The sequence below is a fragment of the Babylonia areolata genome, chromosome 15, assembly GCF_041734735.1.
Source record: "Babylonia areolata isolate BAREFJ2019XMU chromosome 15, ASM4173473v1, whole genome shotgun sequence".
NCBI classification, from domain to species: domain Eukaryota; kingdom Metazoa; phylum Mollusca; class Gastropoda; order Neogastropoda; family Buccinidae; genus Babylonia; species Babylonia areolata.
The window spans coordinates 32,388,377-32,400,469 of NC_134890.1; the positions used below are offsets into that span (position 1 = coordinate 32,388,377).

At 43.1% G+C, this 12,093-nt stretch overlaps 1 protein-coding gene across 1 annotated transcript in view; it reads right to left on the reverse strand.

The window, feature by feature from the left end:
- The window catches only part of LOC143290330 (uncharacterized), a 13,832-nt gene continuing 1,739 nt past the window's right edge, over positions 1–12,093 (reverse strand). The window contains exons 3-8 of the mRNA XM_076599683.1: positions 10,500–10,653; positions 6,189–6,329; positions 3,826–3,960; positions 3,102–3,308; positions 2,140–2,325; positions 1–325 (exon numbers count right to left, since the gene is read on the reverse strand). Of these exons, the coding sequence (XP_076455798.1) occupies positions 45–325; positions 2,140–2,325; positions 3,102–3,308; positions 3,826–3,960; positions 6,189–6,329; positions 10,500–10,653 (1,104 nt within the window). The 3' untranslated portion in view covers positions 1–44. The remainder of the gene's footprint in view (positions 326–2,139; positions 2,326–3,101; positions 3,309–3,825; positions 3,961–6,188; positions 6,330–10,499; positions 10,654–12,093) is intronic.

A 12,093-nucleotide genomic window follows, 5' to 3' on the forward strand; every position in this document is an offset into this window, starting at 1 on the left:
AGACACACAGACAGACAGAGGGGGTGGGTTGGACCGTAACACTACTACTGATCAACCACATAAACGTCCCAGTCCGAATCCGCGACATATGCAGCCAGACTGTCGTACCCGACCAGCTGCATACAGTTCATCGTCGCCACCGACGTCGCCCCTGGCGCAACTGTGCTGGTCTTGGTGGGCACGCTGTACGCCACGCACATGTTGTTGGTGATACAGCTCACGGCACAGCCTGTCCGAGACCTGGTCCTCAGTGACGTCAGACTGCCCGTCAGCCGGTGGCCTCGCTTCCTCAGGCGTACCCTTTTGTTCCGCTGTGTCTTTGCCGCTGGGTGAGAAGAGAGAGAAAGTGAGGGTACATTTTTGTTGTTGTTTTTTTGTTTTTTGTTTGTTTGTTGTTGTTTTTTTTGTAGAGGGGAACTCTGGTCACTACTGAACATTAGATCAGAAGTCCAACCCCTAATCGATTCCGCTACGGAGCCTTTTGCATGTATTGTATATAAAGTGTTCTTTTTTCTTCTTTACTGTTGTTGTGGTGTTTATTTATCTATTTATGTATTTATTTATTCATTACTATTCATTATCACTGTATTGATATAAGAACAAACAGAACAGAGCGGCATTATAGCCGTTTAATATCAGATCGATGGCTTGTAGAAGGTCATCGGTGACTGATAAAGAAGAGTGGTCCAAATATCCAACAAAGCTATTGATGGCAATAGAGCTATCGATACAAAAACAGCTATTGATAACAATTCCCCCACTGATGACGATAGCTATAAAAAAAAAAACACACAAAAAAACAAGAGAGGCAAGGCCTTCAAGAATCACTTGTGATACACTTTTAAAAAATCCAAGCTTTTTATGTATTGAGTATAATTTCAAAATGTAATGTTTAAGATGAGAAAGATCAGTTTAAGGCAAATTAACTCCCCTAGCATTAATTACAGAGAAATTTCACTTTTTTGCTATCTGCACCAAAACGTTTGCAAAATAAATAAAACTTCCATGCTTAGCAAAAGAAGTTCCTGTTTGAACAAAAAATGATAATAATGACTGCTCTTGTTGTTGGGTCAGAATATCAGATCAAAGTGCCAAATTTAGAGAATACAAAAAATATAAATATAACAGTAAATGCAGTTTGCATATAATTAGGCTTCTTTTTTATTTTTTTGTGCCCATCCCAGAGGTGCAATATTGTTTTAAACAAGATGACTGGAAAGAACTGAATTTTTCCTATTTTTATGCCAAATTTGGTGTCAACTGACAAAGTATTTGCAGAGAAAATGTCAATGTTAAAGTTTACCACGGACACACAGACACACAGACACACACACAGACAACCGAACACCGGGTTAAAACATAGACTCACTTTGTCTACACAAGTGAGTCAAAAAATTACACCGAGTTCAAATCCCTCGCAGATCGAAAGTCCAAAGCTGTAACCACTCAGCCTCGGCGCCCATGACACAGAAGGACTCAATGGCTGTTTGTGATGGCAACAAAGCCCCAGCCACAGTGACGCTGGTCATGGGCACGTCAGTGGGAAAACGACCTTTGAGATATCATTGCACAGTACATGGAAAATCAACTTGTCCAGATTCGTCAAGTTTGGCACAGTTCTCAAGAAAAAAAAAGTTAATGTAACGTATAACCTTGTAGACATCAGAAGGTAGGGAAGAGAAATAATAGAAAGAAAAAACGAACTGGGAAAGTGTGAAGCGGGAGGATATAATTAAAAAAAAAAAAGATTTAAAACAAAACAAACAAACAACCCCCCACCCCCACCCCCAAAAAAAACAACAACAACACACACACACACACACACACACACACACACACACAAACACAAAAGCAACAAAAACAAAAACAAAACACACAACCAAACCAACAACAACAACCAAACAAAACAACAACAACAACAACAAACAAACACCAGAAGATTCAAATCGACATTTTGTGGTTGTTGAGAGAAACACACACACACACACACACACACACACACAAAACGACACAATTCAAATTCGTTTTACGGTTTCTGATAAGGCAAGGCAAAAGTCCTGCATCGATACCACAAGGCGCGTCATACCAGAGTTAGGACACACAAAAAAAGAAAGTTCAAAACGATCGCGCAAAGTTCACCTTCGCACTGGAAAGATGGGAGCCATTCCTTGGTGTGTGAGCACCGGGTCCTCTTGAAGCCCAAGCCCTCTTCTGTCTCCGTGTTCTCGTCACACACATACACGGCCTCCGAACCGTAGGTCACGTTGGTGTACTGCACCCGCTGGGAATTGTTGGCCGACTCTGGAGGGACGCCGCACTCCACATCTGCACATGTGTATAATATGCGTATCGAGCAATCAGCAGGAGGCCTTTTATTGGCGAGCGTAGATAACACAAAGCTAGAGATGGAGAAACGACGTGAGTAACCAAGCCAACACACTACACAAAAGTTACATTCGGAGAAACGACATAAGTAACCAAGCCAACACACAAAGCAGAGTTATATTCGAAGAAAACAACATAAGTAACAGAACCAATACACTGCACACTGATATTGTCGAAGAAAAATAACATAAGTAACCAAACCAACACACTACAGAAAGTTATAGTCTGAGAAACGACATAAGTAACCAAACCAACACACTACACAAAGTTATAGTCTGAGAAAGGACATAAGTAACCAAACCAACACACTACACAAAGTTATAGTCTGAGAAACAACATAAGTAACCAAACCAACACACTGCACAAAGTTATAGTCTGAGAAAGGACATAAGTAACCAAACCAACACACTGCACAAAGTTATAGTCTGAGAAACGACATAAGTAACCAAACCAACACACTGCACAAAGTTACAGTCTGAGAAACGACATAAGTAACCAAACCAACACACTGCACAAAGTTACTGTCTGAGAAACGACATAAGTAACCAAACCAACACACTACACAAAGTTACTGTCTGAGAAACGACATAAGTAACCAAAACGACACACTACACAAAGTTGTAGTCGGAGAAACAACATAAGTAACAGAGCCAACACACTACACAAAGTTATATTCCGACATTGAACGAAAGTCCTCCTGAATGGGTTATACCCACATGTGCAGGCGGGTGGAGGGGTGTGGGACCAGGTGGTGTTGGGCAGGCAGGTGAGGGTCAGGTTCTCGCCCAGTCCGGCCAGCTCCATGCCCACGGGGCAGGTCAAGGTCGCGGTGCTGCCCACCCCCATCACCCCGTCCTCAAAGGTCACCAGGTGTGTCTCCTGTCGGCTGGCGTTGACCACGTGCAGAGCGTCGCACTTTGTTTCTGTGCAGCAGAGAGTATAAAGAATGCGAACATTCATTTCTGTGCAAATAGTGGAGACAGTGTTGCAGAGTGGAGACAGAGAGTTTAGCGAATGCGTACATACATTTCTGTGCAGCAGAGACGAGACCGACAGTAGTGCGATTGCGAATATTCATTTCTGTGCCACAGATAAGAAACAGAGAGTATGTGAATACGAAAAATTTATCATCCATTATAGGCCCTTGGTGGGGTGGGGTGAAAAACAGTAGTTCATCGTTACAACAAATATAACATTAGATTCAACGAACAAAAATTACAACAAAGCAGGTTATGTGCAACTGACAAACCGAATCTGAAATGTGTTATACAAATATATGGCGTGTTGTTTGACAACAAGGGCACATACGTTAAGACACATACATACACACAACATCTACACACACGTGCATACGTACACGACACACACACACACACAGAGACACACACACACGCGCGCGCAAAGGGAGAGAGAGAGAGAGAGAGAGAGAGAGACACTCACCGTAAGCTCTGTACAGGGCCACAGACCTGGTGACGTCACTTCCGCATGGTGAGTCCAGGCAGGTGTGGTTGCAGGAAGAGGGGTCCAGCTCTCCATGCTGCCCCAGAGTGTCGCTGCACCCACACCAGTCCTGTCCTGCAAAGGATCACGACAGGACAACGCAAGGCATGTTTAGCTCAGGATGACCCTACGGGAAGGCACACACACACACACACAGGATGACCCTACGGGAAGGCACACACACACACACACACACACACACACATATATAGATATATAGTGTATAGTGTGTGTGTGTGTGTGTGTGTGTGTGTGTGATAGTCGTGTCCGACTATGACCATCAGAACAGCAGAGGAGGCAACTACTGTTCCGACTATTTGGGCTACTTCTTCTTCTTCTTCTGCGTTCGTGGACTGCAACTCCCACGTTCACTCGTATGCACACGAGTGGGCTTTTACGTGTATGACCGTTTTTACCCCGCCATGTAGGCAGCCATACTCCGTTTTCGGGGGTGTTCATGCTGGGTATGTTCTTGTTTCCATAACCCACCGAACGCTGACATGGATTACAGGATCTTTAACGTGCGCATTTGATCTTCTGCTTGCATATACACACGAAGGGGGTTCAGGCACCAGCAGGTCTGCACATATGTTGACCTGGGAGATCGTAAAAATCTCCACCCTTCACCCACCAGGCGCCGTCACCGTGATTCGAACCCGGTACCCTCAGATTGACAGTCCAACGCTTTAACCACTCGGCTATTGCGCCCGTCAATTTGGGCTAGAATTTGATTGTCGTGGAGAGTGTCTTGCCCAAGTACATCCCCACTCTCTCGGCCAAGAGGGTTTTAGGACAGTCGGCGTTGGGATGGTTCCCAAAGGCCAACTGGCCTACAAGGCTGCAGCACTAAGAGCCAGTGCAATTTTGCCTCCTAGTTTGAGAGTCATAGTCCTTCACAAAAAGCTGTAAATGGTTTCCCGTTGACTGAAGAAACCATTGATAATACAGCTCTCACTTTGCTGTTGGCCCAAATGTAAACTGATGTCAATCTGTGATATGTGTTGGGCCAAACGGGAAGGCACAAGACATCCAACAACAGCAACAGCAAGACTACTATTACTACTACTACTACTACTACTACTACTACTACTACCACTGTTAATAATAATGATAATGATAATATCATAATCATCATCATCATCGTCGTCATTATTATTATTATTGACGATGATGATGATGATGATGATGATGATGATCACATGTGTGACGCTTCACTGGCGATCGTCCTCTGTGGTGTATGTTTCCTGTTTGTGTCATGCATTTTACACCCCCACCACAGCCCCCACCTCCACCCCCCCCCACACACACACACACACCGCCCCCATCCCCCCGCCCCACAACACACACTATGGATTTTCCTTGTTGGGGTGATAAAGTATTATGTATTCTGTACACTAACTACCACCCACTCCTTCCTGTGACTATTTTCACGGACATTGTCCAGTCCTTACCTACCACTTGCAGGAGATGGGAGAGGAGTGTTATTCAGACCAAAGATAGGGAGAGGAGTGTTATTCAGACCAAAGAAGGGGAGAGGAGTGTTATTCAGACCAAAGAAGGGGAGAGGAGTGTTATTCAGACCAAAGATGGGGAGAGGAATGTTATTCAGACCAAAGATAGGGAGAGGAGTGTTATTCAGACCAAAGATGGGGAGAGGAGTGTTATTCAGACCAAAGATGGGGAGAGGAGTGTTATTCAGACCAAAGATGGGGAGAGGAGTGTTATTCAGACCAAAGAAGGCTAGAGGAGTGTTATTCAGACCAAAGATAGGGAGGGGAGTGTTATTCAGACCAAAGAAGGGAGAGGAGTGTTATTCAGACCAAAGATGGGGAGAGGAGTGTTATTCAGACCAAAGATGGGGAGAGGAGTGTTATTCAGACCAAAGATGGGGAGAGGAATGTTATTCAGACCAAAGATGGGGAGAGGAGTGTTATTCAGACCAAAGAAGGGAGAGGAGTGTTATTCAGACCAAAGAATGGAGAGGAGTGTTATTCAGACCAAAGATATGGAGAGGAGTGTTATTCAGACCAAAGAAGGGAGAGGAGTGTTATTCAGACCAAAGAAGGGGAGAGGAGCGTTATTCAGACCAAAGAAGGGAGAGGAGTGTTATTCAGACCAAAGATAGGGAGAGGAGTGTTATTCAGACCAAAGAAGGGGAGAGGAGCGTTATTCAGACCAAAGATAGGGAGAGGAGTGTTATTCAGACCAAAGATAGGGGCAGAGGAGTGTTATTCAGACCAAAGACGGGGAGAGGAGTGTTATTCAGACCAAAGATGGGGAGAGGAGTGTTATTCAGCCCTTACCTGCCACTTTCAGGAGACCAAAGAAGGGAGAGGAGTGACCCTGGCACGTGGTCTGGCATTGCTCCAGTGACGAAGCCGGGGTGCCAGAGCCCAGCAGGGACATGGACGGGTCAGCGAAACAGCCAACATAGTAGTCGCTGTCTGCAGACCAACGGAGCGAAATAAATAAATAAATAAATAAATAAATAAACAGATGATACAATGAACAAATATATAAACAAATCAATGAATAATTATATGAATAAATAAACACATACAGAAACACATAAAATGATAAAGAAAGAAAGAAGAATGAATACATGAAATAATAAAGAAAGAAAGAAATCAAAAAAAAAAAAAAAAAAGAAACAAAGAGTGAAAAAAAGAAAGAAAAGAAAAGAAAAGAAAGAAGCTACTGACCATGGGTCAGGGTTACAAGGGACATTAACTGCCATTACATGTGTGTCAGGGTTACAAGGGACATTAACTACCATTACATGTGTGTCAGGGTTACAAGGGACATTAACTACCATTACATGTGTGTCAGGGTTACAAGGGACATTAACTACCATTACATGTGTGTCAGGGTTACAAGGGACATTAATTACCATAACATATGTGTCAGGGTTACAAGGGACATTAATTACCATAACATATGTGTCAGGGTTACAAGGGACATTAATTACCATAACATATGTGTCAGGGTTACAAGGGACATTAATTACCACAACATATGTGTCAGGGTTACAAGGGACATTAATTACCATTACATATGTATCAGGGTTACAAGGGACATTAACTACCGTTACATATGTGTCCGGGTTACAAGGGACATTAACTACCATTACATGTGTGTCAGGGTTACAAGGGACATTAATTACCATTACATATGTGTCAGGGTTACAAGGGACATTAACTACCATTACATGTGTATCAGGGTTACAAGGGACATTAACTACCATTACATATGTGTCAGGGTTACAAGGGACATTAACTACCATTACATATGTGTCAGGGTTACAAGGGACATTAACTACCATTACATATGTGTCAGGGTTACAAGGGACATTAACTACCATTACATATGTGTCAGGGTTACAAGGGACATTAACTACCATTACATATGTGTCAGGGTTACAAGGGACATTAACTACCATTACATATGTGTCAGGGTTACAAGGGACATTAACTACCATTACATATGTGTCAGGGTTACAAGGGACATTAACTACCATTACATTGTGTCAGGGTTACAAGGGACATTAACTACCATTACATGTGTGTCAGGGTTACAAGGGACATTAACTACCATTACATATGTGTCAGGGTTACAAGGGACATTAACTACCATTACATGTGTGTCAGGGTTACAAGGGACATTAACTACCATTACATGTGTGTCAGGGTTACAAGGGACATTAACTACCATTACATGTGTGTCAGGGTTACAAGGGACATTAACTTACCATTACATATGTGTCAGGGTTACAAGGGACATTAACTACCATTACATGTGTGTCAGGGTTACAAGGGACATTAACTACCATTACATGTGTGTCAGGGTTACAAGGAACATTAACTACCATTACATGTGTCTCAGGGTTACAAGGAACATTAATTACCATTACATATGTGTCAGGGTTACAAGGGACATTAACTACCATTACATGTGTGTCAGGGTTACAAGGGACATTAACTACCATTACATGTGTGTCAGGGTTACAAGGGACATTAACTACCATTACATGTGTGTCAGGGTTACAAGGGACATTAACTACCATTACATGTGTGTCAGTGTTACAAGGGGCATTAATTACCATTACTTGTGTGTCAGGGTTACAAGGGACATTAATTACCATTACATATGTGTCAGGGTTACAAGGGACATTAACTACCATTACATGTGTGTCAGGGTTACAAGGGACATTAACTACCATTACATGTGTGTCAGGGTTACAAGGGACATTAATTACCATAACATATGTGTCAGGGTTACAAGGGACATTAATTACCATAACGTATGTGTCAGGATTACAAGGGACATTAACTACCATTACATGTGTGTCAGGGTTACAAGGGACATTAACTACCATTACATGTGTGTCAGGGTTACAAGGGACATTAACTACCATTACATGTGTGTCAGGGTTACAAGGGACATTAATTACCATAACATATGTGTCAGGGTTACAAGGGACATTAATTACCATTACATATGTGTCAGGGTTACAAGGGACATTAACTACCATTACATGTGTGTCAGGGTTACAAGGGACATTAACTACCATTACATGTGTGTCAGGGTTACATGGGACATTAACTACCATTACATGTGTGTCAGTGTTACAAGGGGCATTAATTACCATTACATGTGTGTCAGGGTTACAAGGGACATTAACTACCATTACATGTGTGTCAGAGTTACACGGTACATTAACTGCCATTGCATGTGTGTCAGGGTTACAAGTGGCATTAACTACCATTACATGTGTTAAGGATTACAAGGGACATTAATTACCATTACATGTGTGTCAGGGTTACAAGGGACATTAACTACCATTGCGTGTGTTTCAGGGTTACAAGGGACATTAACTACCATTACATGTGTGTCAGAGTTACACGGTACATTAACTGCCATTGCATGTGTGTCAGGGTTACAAAGGACATTAATTACCATTACATGTGTGTCAGGGTACACGGTACATTAACTGCCCATTAGCATGTGTGTCAGGGTACAAGGACATATAACTACCATTAATGTGTGTCAGGTTACAAGGGACATTACTACCACTACATAGTGTGTCAGTGTTACAAGGGAATTAATACCATTACATGTGTGTCAGGGTTACAAGGGACATTAAACTACCATACAAGTGTGTCAGGGATACAAGGGCATTAAATTACCATTACATGTGTGTCCAAGGGTAACAAGGGACCTTACCTACCATTACATACGTGTTCAGGGTTACAAGGGACATTAATACCATTACATGTGTGTCAGGGTTACAAGGGACATTAACTACCATTACATGTGTGTCAGGGTTACAAGGGACATTAACTACCATTACATGTGTGTCAGGGTTACAAGGGACATTAATTACCATTACATGTGTGTCAGGGTTACAAGGGACATTAACTACCATTACATGTGTGTCAGGGTTACAAGGGACATTAACTACCATTACATGTGTTAAGGATTACAAGGGACATTAATTACCATTACATATGTGTCAGGGTTACAAGGGACATTAACTACCATTACATGTGTTCAGGATTACAAGGGACATTAACTACCATTACATATGTGTCAGGGTTACAAGGGACATTTTTTACCACTGCGTGTGTGTCAGGGTTACAAGGGACATTGACTACCATTGCGTGTGTGTCAGGGTTACAAGGGACATTGACTACCATTGCATATGTGTCAGGGTTACAAGGGACATTGACTACCATTGCGTGTGTGTCAGGGTTACAAGGGACATTGACTACCATTGCATATGTGTCAGGGTTACAAGGGACATTGACTACCATTACATATGTGTCAGGGTTACAAGGGACATTGACTACCATTGCATATGTGTCAGGGTTACAAGGGACATTGACTACCATTGCATATGTGTCAGGGTTACAAGGGACATTAACTACCATTACATGTGTGTCAGGGTTACAAGGGACATTGACTACCATTACATGTGTGTCAGGGTTACAAGGGACATTAATTACCATTACATGTGTGTCGGGTTACAAGAGACATTAACTACCATTACATATGTGCCAGGGTTACAAGGGACATTACTACGTGTGTCAGAATTACAAGGGACATTACCACATTTGTCAGGATTACAAGGGACATAACCATGTGAACCAAGATTACAGGGGACAGTACCAAATGTGTCAGACAATCACTCGTGTTAGCGTTACACTAACCACGTGTTTCGGTATTACAAGGGACATAACTACGTGTGTCAGTGTTACAAGGAACAATACCACGTTTGCCAAGATAAAAAACAACACTGATTTTGACCTATGATTGTGTGAAAGAGAGGTCAAGTCGTACTGTATATTTTTGCTCTTCTCTTATCGAAACATGTGTTCGAGATGAAAACTGTCTACACTGTGTACAAAACAGACCAAACCGTTGAGCAGAGGGACACACACACACACACACACACACACACATATATACATGCATAAGCACGTCCACACACACACACACACACACACACACACACACACACACACACACAACACATATATACATGCATAAGCACGTCCACACACACACACACACACACACACACACACACACACACACACACACACACCACTCACGATTGCAGGCGGAGTACGGCTGCCCCAGAAGCGTGAAGGCCAGATCGGGCACAGGACCATCCCACTGGGTGGGCTGCAGGCGTACCACCCTGGTCACCATGGGGATGGGGAAATACTTCACTGCCAGGTCGGTTCTGTGGCTGGGGCCGGGCACCTGAATGACCGAAATCATGATGATACATCTGAAGGTTAACGAATCCTACAAAACTAGGCAAGACTGTACTAGCTCTCAGTGCTGCAGCCTCGGGGACTAGCTGTTTTTTGGGAACCATCCCGACGACGACGACTGTCCTAAAACCTTGGCCGAAAGAGTGGGGATGTAACTCGGCAAGACAATTTCCACTGCAAACTCTAGCCCAGCTCAGGACAGCGGTTGCCCCCTCTGCTGTTCTGATGGTCATAGTTGGACACGACTATCATACATCACAAAAAAGCAACGGAACCCACAATGTACTCTCTCTCTCTCTCTCTCTCTCGAGAAGTTTTCCCTTGGTTACACATAGCTCGGAAGAAGAGAGTATTGCAAAATACGTGTAAGCCATTGCTCAGCAGTGCAGAAATTCCTAATTTTATGTCGTTACACTTTTAGATTTTTTCAGTTCTATCCCATGACAGAGCTGCCACCTATGAATCGTGGTTTGAGTCTGGGCTAATCATTGAGATGCACCAGCGCCACAACCCCTTCTTTGTGCCGGGAGGGTGTTCAGTGTATGCTTGTCGCGACAGTCAGTCTTCGTCTCGTCTTCAGCCTGCAGTCTCAATAATGTCACAATCCGAACATCATCAAAGTGTCAACATGTCTCATTTCGTTTTTAATAACCAGTTGTGTTGAGTTTACTGACCTGGTAAGTGCCGCATACAACAGTTTTACTTCTTTTGAGCTTCACTACCTTACTACTGATTTTTAAAATTTTTTATTATTATAGTGTTCACCTTCATTGTTTTATCATTCTTTTACTCTTTTGTCACAACATATTTTCTTGTGTGAAATTCGGGCTGCTCTCCCCAGGGAGAGCGCCTCGTTACGCTGGGAGCACCACCCATGTTTTTTTTCTGTTTTTTTTTTTCCTGCCTGCGATTTTATTTGTTTTCGTATGGAAGTGATTTTTCTACAGAATTTTGCCAGGGACAATGGGGGTATGTTTGCACGTGCAGAAATGTCCACACATATTGAATGTGTTCTAATTCAGAAAACTGTTCCAGGGTTTTAACAGTAAATGATTATTCAAAGAGAAGCTGTGACACGAAGAGAAATAGAATACTGTAAGATCATGGACCACGTAAGAAACACACACATACACACACACACACGCCCACTCCCACCCCATCACACACACACACACACACACACACACACACGCCCACCCCCACCCCATCACACACACACACACACACACACACACACACAGACCTCATCACACACACTCACATACAACAGAACACAACATACGCACGCACACCCCTCCAAACTTACACACAAAACGCACTGGTCACTCACAGATCCGTAGCTGGTCAAGGTACACACACACACACACACACACACACACATACAACACAACACAACACAACATACGCACGCACACCCCTCTAAACG